Here is a 17,246-nt window from a genome sequence, read left to right on the forward strand (position 1 = left end):
CAAGGGATGGCTCCTCACAAGGCAACAATGCATCCACCTACCCTTCGTTACAAAAGCCAGAAGAACTTGCTAGAGATCAAATTTAGGCACATAAGGACTTTGAAAGGAGCTGAGCCTTTGTGTTCACTGCCTTGAATAGCAATTATTTCAGTGACAGGAGAGGTTTAAGGACTGGGGCCAAAGGTCCTCAAAGCAGAGCCAAACAACCAACAAGATGGCATAAAATCTGCCTTGAGAACCCGACTGCAGGATGGGGACAGTACAAAGGCTTCCCTTGGCTGCAAAGGTCTTTAGACAAGACTCAGCATTTTCAACTAAGAACTCTTCAGTTGGTAAGCACTGCTGGTGCATATATATATATATATATATTTTTAATCACTGTGAAAACTTAAGTAGTTGTCTGTAAATTTCACATATTGCATCTCTTTAAACAAATGCATAATTCCACAGTAGATAAAGTCAAATTTGTAATGAAGTGTTACTAAAAGTAATGTATATCAAATATTAAAATGGCCTATTCAGTAAAGATTCTGTCTCATTACACTCTTTTCCTTTATCTGAATGGTTTAGCTCTGAGACACGCAGCACTTCCCTGGAGTGGCTCCTAGGCAGCCAGAATGTCCTTTGTGCCTCCTCCTCCTATAGAAGCATAAGGTGCTTCTATAGATATGCATTCTTGATGCCTAGTTAAGAAATAAATTAAGTAATTCTGTGAAATAAAATAACCACTTGATTTCAAAAACCTTCTTGTCTTACAACAGGACACAAGCCCAGTCTGCTTCATAAGGCTAGGCAGGAGCCTTGGTTAGGCCTGCTCGGCAGTCAGCCAGGGAGCATTACCAGACCTGCCCGTTTTCTACCTAGCTGTTGAGACACTTCATGCTTGCGCAGGAGACCCCAGAAGCAGCGGACAATATTGTAGCATGGTGTCCAGTACAGCAAATGTCAGTACTCATCTGCAGCTGTATTCGTCTACAAACTCCCCGGATTATCCAAATATTTATCTTCAGAAGGAGGGGGAAGGAACAGCAAGAAAAAATAAATAGCAGCAGCAGGAGTCAAGTACACATTCACAAACCAGACAGACCTACGCTTGACCGTTTGGCTAGCCCAGGCTGGGGCTGCAATTCCTCCCTGACCCTAAGCAACAACAGAAACCCTGGGTGAAGTCATTAATACCAAGATAAAAGCAGTTTTCTGGCATAGCCCGTTCCCCAGGGGAACAGGCTTGCTATAAACTACATTCACCAAAGATGCTTCCAAACGGTGAAGCTGCAACCCCCTTACCAAGTGTTTGCTGCTGTGTCCAGGTTAGCAAACCTCCAAGTGCAGATGTAGCTTTTCAGCAATGTGCTAGCAATTTCGGCAGATTCAGATAACAAACAGCTCACAAAAAGCCCCAGCAACAAGCAAGGATTATACCACCGAGTGTCCGCTTCCGATCAGACAGGGTGTTTTCACTGTACAAAACAAGAATATTCAGAGAGGGGAAAAAAATAAAAAGACAATCCTTGCACTAAGCCCCCAAAGGTGCAGGAAACGGCACATTACTGTGGATAACATTATATTGCAAACAGTTTTTTTCCCTTGCAAGATGTAGCAGGTCCTTGCATAAAATGCATAATTTTGGCCCCCTCGCCCCAAATCTTGACAGTTCAGCAAGCTACAGTGTGAAGCATTCAAAGCACCCATGTAAGTAAAACATAAATCTACTGAAACAGTGACTGCATTGTAATATCTGCTCCAACAGGCATCATCTATAAAATGTTACTGCTGCTGCACATAAATAATGACAAGGCACAGAACTGCGACTAGTCCAAGAGCTTGCAAGCCCAGAAACCACAGCATAATCCAGAAGAACATGATTATTACAGGTTCTACTATCCGTTCTCCAAAATACATCCTCGTGAAGCCGATTCTGATGAGGCTTTTGTTTAATTCGCCAAAGAGAGTCCCCATCTTCTTATAATCATCTATTACGGGTTCTGCAGGGTGGTTTCTTTGTTCATGCTGGACCTGTGAGCAGAAGACAAAATAAGGAAATATGTTGAACGTATCAGTTCTCGTTAATATGATTCGTGTGAAGATGTCTCAGCTGTTTCTACACTAATGCACAAAATAAAGCATACACGCAATGAAGCTAGCATTTAGTCCAGAATTTGAAAATGTTATGCAGCTGGTGACTTGCTCATCACACTAAGGGTGAGGCTTCCTTGCCTACACTTGGGACATCTGAAATTTTACTAAATACAGGCATCTCATCTCAATACTCCAGTAAAGCTCTGCCACAGGCCCTATTTCATACCCACCAGCCCAGCACAGATACTAGTGATACCCTAGAGCAACTACAATGACATTACACATCTGTGTTTTCAGAGATAGGATTTGACTGAAGTAGAATTATTACAAATAGCTTAGGAACCGTGGTTCCTGAGTCTCTTTGAAACCACAGGAACTACAAAGAACAAGTTAGCACAAACTACTTGGCAGTTTCCACTAAAGTGCAGGATACCAAAAAGGATCCTATCACCCCTGGAAGAGGGGCACAGAATTAGACTCGGGTAGAGGAAAAGTATCCATCCTGACAAGAAGCAGAAAGCAGCCAAGGGAAACAGTGCCAAGGACAAGGCGCCACGCGGAATTATGAAGAAATGAGGCGGAGGGAAAGCAGTAAGGCAGGTCAGGCAGTACAATGACACACAAATCATGACAGTAGACCTTAAAATTACAACTCTATTTTCTTAAAACCTCTGAGCTTCTTTGCACAAAAGCTCATTGCCTTCTGCTTGGGTATGATGAGGTCAGCACCCTTGCAGGGAGATGCTTTTAAGTTCATTGGTCCTTCCACACATAGCAACAAGAACACAAGTGGCTGCTACTCATAAATATCCAATATCCCGGCCAACTGCCCAGTGTCCCCATCGAACTCCCTGTTAACCTCACCTCCTCACCTGCAATTAGTCTCGCTCTGGATTCAAAACAAAACCATATCTTTGCCTACATCTTTGAGGGAGAAAGTCACTGTGCTTCCCGTGCTTACACAGCAGTCTGCAGCACTACCTGCTCTCCATTTGAGGGCATAGAAGAGGGAAAGTGAATTCTCACCCCAGGTAAAGCAGCCTGCAAGGGCTGCCGCAGGCAGGCAACGCTTCCTAAGCCAAACTCACGGGCCTCAATGTGGAACCTTTTGAGCTGAAAAAAAGGTTCGCGGAGTCCCAGAGCTGCTATTGGAGGGAAAAAAACGCTGCCCTTCAGTTGTGTGTTCTTGGTTAACGTATTTCTCTTATTTGTTTATTCATGCGGACTTGGTTTTAAAATTCAGTCATGAATTCCAGAAAGGGACGAGTGCAGGAAGCCTATGTAACTGTATCTGATTATTATGCAGTTCCACAGAAGAGTCTAAACTTTGAAAACATCAATATTTAATTCAGCGTAGTAACAGCAACCCTCCTTTTCTCTCTTCAGCTTGCTTATCATGCACAGGTCATTCTCCCTCTTTATGGATATGAAACCCCCATTATTCATCACTTAAATTCTGCTCATAATTCAAATCCCTAGTAATTTCTCTTTGATTTTAATATTTCAAGATTAGCCCCTTCGAGAAAGGCAGCGCCCCTTTGGCGAGCCGCTGCAGGTGCCAAAGGGCAGGGTGTTGCCGCTGGGAATAAAGTGTTGTTGCGGGAACTCGGATTCCTCTGCTAAGAGCAGGGAGGCAAATAGATGAGAAGGGCCCTACTATTAGCCTAAGTGGCCTATTGATCACAGCCATTAGGGAAAGGGGAAAGGCTTTGTTGGGAAGAGGAACAAGTTTATTTGCTTCCTGCACTTGGGGATGGCAGGGAGCGCATGCCCGGGAGCCCGGCGTTCACCAAGCAGCTGCAGGCAGAGCCCTGCTGAGAGCACCACGCAAGGGACACAGGCGCCGTGGCTGCGTTCCTAGAGAAGCAGCCGCAGCAGCGAGCTCGTGGCCAGTGCAACCGTGATGGGGAAAGGAAGAGCAAAAACAACCCCCAAAACGGTCCCCCAAACCCTTCTTGGCATCTGGATTGTTCGTAGTACTCGGCAACCTGCAAGAGCCTCCTCAGAGAAGGAACTGCGGAGCCAGGGAAAAAAGGGCAGCGAGGGGCCTCGGAACACGGCCTCCCCTCACAGGGACACGCTGCTGCCCGCTTGGGGAGTGGGCATTGCCCGCTCAGAACCGCTGCGCAGCTCACCATCTCCTTACCTCCTCATTTCACTTGGACAAACCAACAGCTTTAAAGAAACTGCAGATATTCTGCTAGGCAGGACACTGTGTAAATGCCACCGTTAGTGTTTTGTCCTTTTTGAAGTCAGACTCTACCTCCCGCTCCTCTTCTCAAGCGAGGTCTCTTCACGAATCCCTAAAGCAATCGCACCAAGCACATCTTCTGGACAAAGAGACTGAAAAGCGAGTGGTTAACGACAACACAAGTGCCAGTTATTTTTTCAAATAATTTACAGAGCTCACAAGAACTCAGAACGGCCAAGATTTCAAAGGCTACTTCAATTAAGTCAGGCTGAATCTGCCTCGCTCCAGGCAACCAGCAAAAACAAGTGAAACTAGAAACAGATGATCAGCTGTGAAACACGGATGTCATATTTTTCTTTACAACAGAGGAATTATTTCCCATGCTGAAAAAGCTTTTCTTTAGAGATGGAAAACCCCAATAGCACCCAAATTGCTTAGGGGGTAAAAAAAAAAAAAAAAAAAAGTAAATGTAGTGAATGTGAACATTGCTGCTAAAAGTCCTCTTGTTAATCTTCAGGGAGACAGGAAAACAGCATCACGTTACACAGATATGTTGTGTACAGTTACACCAGTCTGCCGAGTCATAGCCTCAGAACGACAGATTCCCTTTTTCCCCAAAGAACTTTTCTAAACACTTTTAGAAATTGGCTGTCTTCAGTGAATGCAGTTCCTAGTTGATTTTTTTATTTCCACATGAGTATTTTCATGCTAAACCTTGCTAAATCATACTGACCCTATAAAGACACAGCCAGAGCACAAACACATTAAAAAAAAATTATCCTATTCTGACCAGATCCTCTCTCCACTGAAATAAAAAAATGCTTCCCCACATGAAAGCAAAAAAACTTGTTTCGAAGTTGCTGCTTTTTTTAAAAACCAACTACCCAGCCTGTGTTTCATAACTTATTTTACACAACATTTTCTGTATACAGAGGGAGCAGAAGGAATTTCTTTATCTGCAATAGTCACCACACACGCGTGCCTTCAAGGTCGTCCCACGGCTTGCCGGTCTCCGGGAGCCACCAAGACCTGTGCCATGGACACAGTCACCTTCCCGGTACCTGAAAGCTAGGGGAGGACGGAGCAGAGGTTTATTTTATCCTCAGCAACTCACTTGCCTTTCCTCACTGTTTGAAAGACAGAAGAGATGAAGGAATCCAGAGGGGCAGGGTGAAACAGAAGGGCAGTTGGAGACACATTTGGACGCAAGTCCAACAGACCTCCTGGAAGGAGAAGAGCAGTTCTGACCTCCCAGCTTCTCTGCCCTCCTTTCTGCCGCTAGCAGAGACCCTCGCTGCACGCACAGACACACAGACACACACACACACACACACASACACACACACACACACACAGAGGTTATTCCTGATGGAGAAGGCAATGGGGCTTTCCTGTTTGAATGAAAAGAAACATAACGCATTAGAAACATTCATTGCATTTGTTCTGCAGGTAAACATTATACAATTAAATTACTCTTTACTGTAATTTAATTTTAGATCTAAGTGGGTTTAGTTATTTTAGATGTAATCATCTACTCCCTTAAAGCAAATTACACTGACATGTTTTTTCTAGTCAGTATTACTTCAAACTCACAACCACTGCACACTACTCCTCAATTTGCCTTAATTTTATATTTCTTTAATGTTCCCAAATTGATAGTGTAACAATCTTCTCTTCCCTCTTAATATTCCATATTTTTTATTTTTGAGTTAATTGCAGTTATTTAAAATTAGAGTTATCATATGGACCAAAATGGGGAAAATAGCTGTGATCTTTCATGTAGCACAGTGCGGTGCACAAGCGATGCTCTTCACAAGCCTATCGAAACACCCAGAGGAGGTCCCTCTGGAGCACTGTGTGTTCCATTACTTTTAAATGTTTGCTGTTGGAAAATGACAAGTTTTTCAGCAGTAAAACTGTCATCTGCCTCCCACTACATATTGACAGAGCTGGAGAATCCGAAGATCCAAACCTCTGAAAACTTTCCTACAGGCACTTTGTAACCAAGATTTCCCCAGTCAAAGGCCACGTGTTACATGCTTTACAGAGAATTATTGCCTGGAGTACCGTGTGCAGTTCTGGATTCCCCAGTATAAGAGGGACGTGGAGCTTCTCGAGAGGGTCCAGAGAAGAGCAACCAAGATGATTAAGGGAATGGAACATCTCTTGTACGAAGAGAGGCTGAGTGAGCTGGGCCTGTTTTCTCTGGAGAAGAGAAGGCTCAGAGGGGATATGATTAACATGTGTAAGTTCAGGAAGGGAGAATGCAGGGAGGAGGGGGACAGGCTGTTTTCACTGGTGGCTAGCGATAGGACGAGGGGTAATGGCCACAAGCTGGAGCACAGGAAGTTCCGTCTCCAGGTGAGGAGCAACTTCTTTACTGTTAGGGTGACAGAGCAGTGGAACAGGCTGCCCAGGGAGGTTGTGGAGTCTCCTACTCTGGAGGTCTTCAAAACCCGCCTGGACGCCACCCTGTGCCACATGCTGTAGGTGTGCCTGCTTGAGCAGGAAGGTTGGACTAGATGATCTCTAGAGGTCCCTTCCAATCTTGAATATTCTGTGAATCTGTGATTGCCGTATCTCTCACCAAGGCAGAGTAACACAAAAGGAAGAGGCAGATTTTTTTCCCTAAAACCAGGGCAAGTCTCTGAGGAGCACACCGGGGAGATCCTGAACACAAGTTCTAGCAACTTTCGATCCAGTTTACGCTTCTACATCCCTAATACACTTTTGAAAACAAACAAATATAAAAAAAAAAAATTAAAAATCCCTTTGAATTGTTTTTTTTTTTTCTTTCTTGGTAAAGCAACAGGAAAGTCCACTCTACTGAATGCAAAGAACACCTGGCTGCGGTGTTAACAGTTATATGTGTTGTCAGTGTCACACAGAAAATTACATATACTCTGACCACTACCTTTGCCTGTGGCAAACTTCCATCACTTTCAGGAAATTCACTACCAACAGCTTTCAGGAAAGCACATGACAACCCTGTGCTTCCACGCGGCAAGGAGATGCAACTCCACCTCAGCCTGAGAGCAGGGACTTTTTGAAGCTTGTCCTTTCACACTAGCAGCGCTTCAGCCGAACAGGAAAGCATCAGTTCCCATAGGAACACAATCCCTCCCACAAGAAACCAGCTTTAACACGATTCACATTTTACTTTGCATGTCTCACATTCTGTTCTCGCTGCCAGACAGACAGCACTGGCTGCAAGGTTGACGCCTCCTTGCATCACCTAAGCCCACAACACACCCATGCCCGGCCCTTTCCCCCCGGAGAAAGGACCTTGAGGTTTTTCCTTTCTTTTTAGTGTGTAGAAAAAAAATCTACACACTTGTAATTGATGTAAGCGGATGCAAGTGAAGCAAGTGGATGAAATCTAACAGCCTGTGTTTTGTGGGAGCAGACTGGATAAGCATAAAGAATCTGTTCTGCCTAAAAACTGAGGATGCTTCATTTCTTTTTTTTTTTTTATTAAAAAAAAAAAACAACTATTCAACTGCTATGAATATAGGTATGAGATCATTCAGACCAAATCCAATACATCCCTCTTCCTTTCTTATGATTAACAATTTGAAGAAATCTGAAAATCCTTTCTGCTGCTCAAACACCTTAAAAAATTCCCAGCCTGCACCTAAGCTGACACTAGCAGCAAAAGGGAGCGCAATCCAGCCGGATCCTCTTTTCATGCTCCCACTGTCCAAACGAGCTCTGCACAAACGTGACTTCCAGCAGCAGGCGTGCAAGAAGACTGGCAGATTGGGAAAATACAACCCTGCTCTGATGAGACACTGACTTTAAAGCTTGTAATTTCATGCTTAGGCAAGAATGCTAAAGGGTTAGCAGGAAAACAAAGGAGGAGGCAGGAAAACAGGATCCAAGAAGAAAGTTCACCTCAAAAACAGAAAAGCAGCAGTGTCTCTCAAGTGTTCCTGACATCCCTTAGATTAGACTTGGTCATGTTTACAGTTTCTTTCTGTTTTTAAAATACATTTTGAGAATTATTTCCAAACTAAATAGAAAAGAATTCTTTTTGAGTTTAATAGCAAATATGTGTTTAAAGATAGCTAGATGAAGCATTAAAAACGGCTATCAACAAATGCTGCGTTATCACATACACCCCCCCCACACACATTTCTCTTAAGCAAAAGTTTCCTATACAGTATTTAGTCCTCACAATCTATTTTACTCCACTCAGGATTATTTTTATATCAGGGAACAGGTGGTTTTTCTGATAGCTGAAGGCATGCATACTTACATGTCAAAAAAGCCCCTAAGATATGACATCAGCATCACGTTACTGAAAAATGTTCAAATATTTTTGAAAGACAGAACATTAATATCCCAGAAAGAGAGCCTGAGAAAGTCCTTTCTTTTTAGAGGACACAGGAAAATGGGCACACGTAAGCGCAGCCTTATGAGAAGAGCTGAATATGAGAGAGGAGAAAGCAGCCAGCTTTGCCTGTGGCAGACGCAACCGCAAGTCCCCTCCCCTCCGGAACAAGAGGCCGCTTCCACGGAGCCCAGCAGGCAGGCATGGCAATCCACCTCCCAGCGAGGAACACGCCAGCACGCGTGTGCGAGGGCAAGAGGCGAGCGGCGCAGCGGACACCCAGCCTTGCCCGCGCGCACAGCCCGACTGGCCAGGGCCAAACCGCGGCATGGCCGCAGGCGGCCCGGGCTCGCGCAGCGAGCGCAGGCTCCCGAGCGGCGGCCCTCTCGGCGGGCAGCGCTCTTACCTCCTCACAGGGCAACCTCGCCCAAGAGGAGCAGGCAACTGCGCTGGAATTTTTCCTCATTTTCTTCCTCTTCTCTTCTATGAGGAAGAGAGGGGTATCGCTTTGCATGATTTGCTAGCATGAAAGTAATGATTAGTATTTGACCTTGTAACTGTACATGGTAAAGATCTTGATACTCTGCCAAAGGAGCATTAAGTCAACACGCTTCATATAAATTGCCTACAGAAAACCAAGGGGGCTAATTTGTCTAGACTAAACTTAATCTGGTATTTAAATATTACAAGATTTACAGATTGGAAAAAGGCAGATCACTTCTGGAAAAGAGGGGAAAAAAAAATAAGAATCAGGTTTAACTTCTCTACCTGGAATAAAAGCACATAGAAAACAGAAAATTGTTAATATCACGACTACTTCCAAATACTAAAGTCATTCTCAAAGTTAAATACGGAATTTTCATGAAAACTTGTAAAATAAAGACCAAGTTATTATTCACAGCAAGAATTAGCTACTGCTTACAAAATAGACACAAGATGTTTCTATAGAAACCAGCAATAACATAAGAAAAGCAACTGCTATGTATTAGCTATATTCAGCTTTTATGACAACTCAAGCTCAGGATCAACAGTTGCCGCAACAAACTTTGAGATGCCAGAAACAATTTTGTTTTAGTGGAAAAATTCAAGGAGGAGATGAAAAGGCTTTTCGAGATACTGAACTTCTCTACATGCAGAGCACATCAAACTGAGAGATGCACAGTCCTCAGTTGCTAACCTCTATTTCAGTCCCGGGATAGAAAGAAATGAGAATACTAAACTTAGCCTATATCAAAACACAGGGGGCAAGGATGAGTAAATTCCTCCCCAAACATTGCACGCAGTGTTAAGCACTGTGGGACAGAAAGGCCGTGAGGCTCCGAGGGGCAGTGGCTGCCCCGATGGAAGAGCCACAGTCTCCCTCTGCGCTTTGCCTTCACCTATGCAAAACGCTTCCACTAGTCCCCAGCAAGGTTATAACCATCTATGCTATAAGTTTACAGAGACCTCGAGTCATTTTAAGGAGACCTGCAACACCTAATTTCCTTTGGCTTTTGCTTTATCAAAATTCCCCTCCTAAAAGTTGTCGGCTTGAAACAGCAGCACTTTCAGTCATGCAAAATATTACAATGCACCTTACAGTCTGCGGTGTTAGTCCACTTGCTTGCTGAAAGCAGCTGTGGTTTTTTTTTCATGTCAAGGAAAAGAAATTTCTGTTCAAGAACACTTTCCTTTAYGGAAATGTTCTTAGTATTATTAAGGCAAGGCATGCTATCTAATTCTATTGTAGTTGCTACACATATTTCTGAAGGGGATTTTTCCTCGTAAAGTCTCAGAAATTCCCATGATGCTTTTTAGAAAAAGTTATAGTCATGTATTGTTCTATAGCTATCAACCTCTACAGTACAGACTTTAATCATTTGGAGCTTAAATCTAAGCCCCCTCAGTCAGGTATTGGTATTTTCAGTTCGGAAGCAAATCTCAGCAACTGCAAGCAGGGGAAATTTTCATATTATCTTGGCACAGAATATATTCCAAATAGTTTTCTGATCTAGGCATAGAATTCTCCCTACAAAAAGTTTGCTTTATTCTTGGCCTCTACCACTATCTTATGACTGAAAGTATATAGCTCCAGGCAACACAGTAAATAAATCGCACAGCTCTATGAACAATGAAACATTTACAGGGCGGATGACACAAGTGTGTTGAAATCAGAACATCATTTTGTTCAGTCTTTCCATGTTGCAGAAATCTATTTCCGATCGACATGCTATACTACGGCATTCAAGAAGTTTAGAACTYAAAACCCTTTACTTAAGGCATCTGTACCTCTTTAAAAGATCTTGATAGAAAATATGGAAAATACTTAGGATAGATCTTCTGACTCTGTTTATGAGACACTAAATACTCCAACTCTAGAGGTAAAATACTACACAAAGCAATACAAATAATAATAATAAAGAATCCTAAAGATTATTAGATAAAGAATCCTAAAGAGAGTCCAGCGCAGGGCTACCAGGATGATCAGGGGCCTGGAACATCTGCCCTATGAGCAAAGGCTGAGAGAGCTGGGTCTGTTCAGCCTGGAGAAGAGGAGGCTGAGGGGGGACCTGATCAGCGTGTATAAATACCTCAAGGGAGGCAGTGAGGAGGAGGGGGCGGCCTCTTTTCAGTGGTGGGCAGGGATAGGACTAGAGGAAATGGCTTCAAACTGAAGCATCAGAAGTTCCACAGGAACTTAAGGAAGCATTTCTTCACTGTGAGGGTGACAAAGCACTGGAACAGGCATCCCTTAGAGGTTGTGGAGTCTCCTTCTTTGGAGATCTTTAAAACCCGCTTGGATGCAGCCCTGTGCCACGTGCTCTAGGTGACCCTGCGTGTGCAGGGGGGTTGGACTCGATGACCTCTGAGGTCCCTTCCAACCTTCGGCATTCTATGATTCTATGATTTACAAACTTAGGTTAATAAAAAGGTGATTGCCTGAGCTATTTATTTACTTGTAAATACACATCTCAGTAAATGACTGTTGAGATGTTTTCTGGGGGAAAACCATGAATTTCAGCTTAGCTACTTGACAGCACTTTGGCTTCTATTTATCTTAAACGAACTTGAGGGGAAAGTCCTGGCTTCACTGAAGCAACCTGGAATTTTGCCATTGCCTTCAAGTTAGGCAGAGTTTCAACCCTAACTTCAAGAGCAAAACCCACTGACGCCTAAAGAGACAATAGCTTTCAGCACAGAATTATCTATACAAAAAATATTTTCATGGAATTACTTTCTCCTGCATAGTAATTTGAAGATTAAAAAATGTTGGCTAGCCTCATTTACTTTGTTCTAAGAATATAGAAGGTAGCTCTTGTGCGCTGCCTGCACTGAAAGCTTACTTTGCCCACACACATAGTTCAAGGAGATGCATACATGGCCTTCTAACCTCACACTCACTGTATTATCAACGAACCGCAACAACTTCTCTGAAATCCCTCTTGCAACCGTTTCAGTATTTAGAAACAAAGCAATGCTCTGATGCTACACTCTGTAATTTGGGGATTAAGGGTAAGGAAGTACTCAGTGATTGTGTTTTCCACAGTTTAGCGGACAAGCTCACAGGGAATGCCCTGCTGCACAGGTTCTCCTGGCACCTCAAATTTCACCAGCTGTTCTGCAGAGTCCCACAGCAGAGCAGCAGCTGGGGACTCCCGCGAAGCGGCACATGGCCTGCCCCTGGCGGCTGGTGCCTCCCTGGACCTGCAGCTGGGAGCTGTAGGCAGAAAGGTGGGCTGCAGTGCCTTACAGAGGGAACTCACAGGCCACTGATAGTGCACTTTAATGTATATGGACCAAGAAATTTTCTTAACCTGAGAATTCACTGAAAGAATAACATGTCTGTGCCTGAGGAAACTCCATCTCCCCTCATGGACATCACTAGTCAGCCACAATGCACAACTAACATGCAGGAACTAGCCTCTACTCTCTGCAGCACAACATATTTTCAAAGATCTTGTGAAGGCCTTCAGCTCTAATTGTGGAAATAGGTAACCCTACAGCCCATCAAAACAAGTTCCACAGGCTACATATTAAACATAGTGACATATCCCTTCAGCCTTTTAAAAACAGACCTGCCACTAATTCCATACGGAGGTCTTCATGCTCGCTTTACTTTAATAAGCTTAAATACAATAGTAAAGCCAAAAAGAACAACAGTATTTCTTAAATAGATTTATTTCCCAGAGAGCATCCTCATTTGAAGAAATACTAAAGGGCATACATAGCATTATTTAGGTTCTTTTAGTCAGGAATGGTATTATTTTAGCATTGTACCACTAGATAGGACCTTGCACTATTTCGGAGAAAATGAAGGGGGAAAAAAAAAAAAATCTCATTCCCYCCAAATTATSGGCTTCAGGTCTCCACCTGAAAAGCTCTCAAAAAGCCAAAGGGCTTTGCTCTTACGCTGACTTCTTTAATCAGCCTAGAATAATACAGATCTGTACCACTGTCAGGGTAGCACTGGACTCATTTCTTCTGTATCACACATAGCACTGTGAAGTGGTACACACAAATACTTCAGGACATAATATGAAATAGGAAACACAGGCTGAGGACAAACCCAACACCATCCGCAAACATAGCAACAACATTAGGCCACTATAACCAATTCCAGTTAAGAACTTAGTCTGGAAATTTGATTCCTGCAATTTGGAACATTAAGACTCTGCACCAGCCTTTCTATAAGGGTAAAGCACTGATTATTTCAAGGAATATCTGAACACATTTATGAAAGTAAAAAAAGGGCAATATATGACTAGACCTGATGGTCCAACAGCCTCCTCCTCTCCCTCCTACCCCGAAAATATATTCCTTTAACTCAGACTTTCTGCCAAAGTTTGCATCAGATATCTCTACAGTAACTCTGCAAACAGCTAGTTACCCCCTTCCCAAGGCAAATGATGTTTCTAACTTCCGTATCTGATCTACTATTTGTCCAGTATTGGCACCTCAATACACAAGGGAAAAAACAGCACACTCCACAATAATATTAAAATATTTTCACAGATGCAAAGCAGCCTTACTTCCTCCTTGCCTATATTATGCCTCAACTCATCAGAAAGGGCCGTGACCAGTCTCTTTGCCTGAGAAGAGCTGGCAGTTTGGTTTGCAGGTGGTTCCTGCAACCACCCTACGGTATTCGGTCATTCTGACAGAGCAGGGCTAACCTCTGCAGAGGTGTTCTTGCAGCAAGAAGTTGCAGMCAGCTTGAAGGCACTAACGGCTCAGATTATCTGACGCAATATTCGACCTCCTGTTTCTGGAAAGGAAGATAACAGCCAGAACGAGGGAGTGTTTCCAACTCCTCTCCTGTGATACCTTGCACAAGGGTTTCCATAAGCATTAAGGAAAGAAGGAAACTGAGCAGAACTGCTTTGCCTCTCTGAATACTTCCTGCCTTACTCCACAACGAGGCATGGACACGCACACCTGCCCTGCTCCACTTTTCCATAGGAAGGGATGCAAAAGCCACAGTGCCTTATGTAAGCGGGYAATGAGGGAATTCTCCAGGGTCAGTTTCCTTCAGAAGAGGCAACCTTATTCTATCTTTAAAGTCAGGTAAGTACGAGTAGTAGTACACCATTTTTAGCTGTGAAAAGACTAATTTCTGGTTAAGTTCAGTTACTGCCGGCCTATAGAAGTTTTAAACATAAAAGCTTCAACACAAACAAGGCAACCTGACTGAAAGTTAGCTTGAGATGTACTTCAACAGCTCTCTGCCTTGTTTACTGCGGTCTTCTCAGACACTCAATTGAGATYGCTACACATAAGTGCCAAGTATGAAAAGTGTTTTTTTTCTTTTTATAAATAAAACATCAATCCATGGGCATTAAGAGGCCCGCCTTGGTCTGAACATACAGACGGGGTGTCTGCAAGTCAAACCCTGCCATGAAAGGTGTGTGCGTGGAGATCCACTTTACAGTTAGCGATAGGGACACCAACCCAGCTGCTCTCCTTTCCTCTGAGAGCCCACTCCACGGCCCGTGCACCCCGAACAAACGGGGCAGTTCGAAAGAGGACAAGCCCAGAGAGCCTTGGCTGCTTCAATGATGCAGCTAGCGGCGGTAGGCAGTGAAGGAGGCAAAGCCGAGGCTCGCGGCGGCACGGGGACACCCTCCGCTGCAGGAGTCCGGGAACGCCCAAACCCGCGGCGAAGGGGAAGCCCAGCCCGCAGGGTGGCCCCTCGCTGCTCGCACAGCCTACAAGCCACGTTTATATGTATTGTATTCATATGATATAGATGTATTTTGAAGGCTGCTGGCCGCTCGCGGCCGCCGCGCCGCCACCACCGACCTGCTCGTCCGGGTGCCGCCGGCGCCGGGCGGCCGCCGCCTCCGCGTCCCGCTCGCACTCGCACTCGCCGGGCGGGCGCGGCAGGAGCTGCGCTGCCGAGCCCATGGCCGCGGCGGCCGCTGCCGGGAGCCCCGCGGCGCACGGAGGGAGCGGGCGGAGGAAGGAAGGAAGGAAGGCAGGCGGGGGGCGACGGCGCTTCCTCCCCGCAGCGCCCAGGCAAGCCGCGCGCTCCCCGCCGGCGGCGGCTCCTCCCGCTGGCGGCCGTTGGGGCGGGGCGGGCGGTCACGCGGGCGGCCGTTGGGGCGGCCGTTGGGGCGGCCGTTGGCCTCCCGCCTCGCGCGAGCAGGCGCGGCGGGGCCGGGTGCCGCAGAGCGGCTGCTGGCAGCCGGCCGCGTTGCCTCTCTACCGCGCCGCGCCAAGCACGCACAGAGGAGGCGAACGCAGCGGCGGGACCAGAGCACGGGACGTGGTCACGCGGGGACGGAGGCAGCCCTGGAGACCCAGCGCAGGTCCATGCGTGGCCTGACCCGACGCGCGCAGCCACCTCGCCGCGCACCTTGTGGCACGGCTGTCCCTGGAAGATGGCCTAAGGAAGGGCCCCCAAGCGCGGCTCGGCTTCAGCGCCTGCCATGGCTCCCGAATCTGGGCCTGCCGCCTCTGCTGCATCTTGGCACGTGCAAACATTGCCCATCGGTAGGAAGAGGCTACCTGCAAGTTGCCAAGGTGGCAATATTCATAGCCTTACGGTCTCTTGTGCTCTGTAAAATTGCTATAAAGCTGAAGATGTGGCTTCACAAATACTGCGATGCAATGATCTTCAATTCACACAAATAGAAAGCACCTCAAAAGGCAACCCAGGCACTGCCACAAAGGAAAATGGGGATTTATGGATGACATATGTGCTGACATATGCCACATCTGGCGATCCTTAATGGGAAGTTGCCTGTGCATTCAAACTGTCATTCTGCTAATTGCTGAGTTGTAGCAAGCAAGTACATGACCCATTTGCAAGCAGTATATCTCAGGACTGGGGGCAGGCATGGAAAAATAGCAAGCTATGTGAGCGAGAACCATTTAAGCAGTGCCCATCAACCATTTCCTTACAGCTGGCACACCGAAACACTGYGCGTGGTACAACAAAAGTTACATTGACTTTACCAGCTGGGCTGTGGTGATCCATCTCTGCAGCCAACCGGACTGCTCCACAGCTGCCCTGAGAAACAACCCTCACTCTCTCTATCCCTCCGGTTACTTGTGGAGTCATGAACTAATATTCATTGACTAGTAACTTACTTGTGCAAAGAGAGTCTTAAATAAAGGTTTGACCAGTGAGTTCCCTTTCACTGAACTTTCCATTACACTGAAATCTATTAACTTTTGTGGGTTTGCAGATCACAAAAATAATACACACACACACACACATACTAAGCCTAAGCAGAAGCTACAGTTCTCTTTACAGCACAGSACATGATCTCTCCTACCTCTGGTGACCAGTGCCTGTTGTTCCAGGTGTCCCTGGCATGTCCTGGTTGGCTTGGTGCTTCTCAGGATCCTCCCCTTCCTGCCCACATGGACGGCAGACCTATTGTTTCCACCACGACCTGTCAAGAGAGCAAATCTCGTGCTGGAGCAAATCTCATACTTGTGCACCAGCTGGTTCAAAAGACACACAACTACGTGTCTGCATCTGACCTAGACCATGCTGGGCCACTCAGGTTATTTTTAACACAAAATTTGTCACTGGGGAGCCTGGAAAGGACTGGGACAAGAACCAATGGATGTGCTGTGTTCTTAACTGCTACCTGCCACCTCTTACCAGCTGCAGCTCTGCTAAGTTCCTCTACTAGGCTTGTGATTGAAGACTTCAGAAATAAAAAGACTTTTTTTTTTTTCTCCTTATATGCATCTAACAAATCTCACAAACTTCAACATGAGATTTATCCGCATTGTTTGCTGCGTAGTTTGATCCTTAATCTTTCCAAACTCCAGAGCTCATCTAAATATTAAAAGGCTTGGAAAAAAATACAGGTTCTTTAAATCTCTGGTAATAGAAACTTTTGTCATAACTGGGAAGGGGTCAATGTGGTTTTGTACAGTATAATGGATTTGCTGATGAATGAAACATTTCAAACTTTCTGATGGTTTTTATCTACTTTATATTCCAGATGTTAATATAGGTAAATTCTCTAAACTCTCAGACAATTTGTCCACTATGACCATGCAGCTTATAGTGGTCATTGTAACTCTTACATGGATTTTTGAAGTAAAGCTGTTAAATTCTGTAATTTCCTTAAATCCTTCAAGCAAATTAAGAAATACAAGGAAGGGCTTTTCCAATACTGCCTACAAAGTGAACTGGGAGAA

At 45.1% G+C, this 17,246-nt stretch overlaps 1 protein-coding gene across 1 annotated transcript; it reads right to left on the reverse strand.

Moving 5' to 3' along the window:
- Positions 1 to 952: 952 nt before the first annotated feature.
- FAM241A (family with sequence similarity 241 member A) lies at positions 953 to 16,426 on the reverse strand (the record flags this gene model as incomplete). Its single annotated transcript, XM_026050845.1, has 2 exons — positions 953 to 2,016; positions 16,364 to 16,426. Coding segments are annotated over 2 exons (312 nt in total), but the record flags the coding sequence as incomplete, so codon positions are not given.
- Between the last annotated feature and the right edge of the window lie 820 nt (positions 16,427 to 17,246).

The sequence above is a fragment of the Nothoprocta perdicaria genome, unplaced genomic scaffold (genome assembly GCF_003342845.1).
Source record: "Nothoprocta perdicaria isolate Ctin4 unplaced genomic scaffold, notPer1 scaffold_71, whole genome shotgun sequence".
Taxonomy (NCBI): Eukaryota; Metazoa; Chordata; class Aves; order Tinamiformes; family Tinamidae; genus Nothoprocta; species Nothoprocta perdicaria.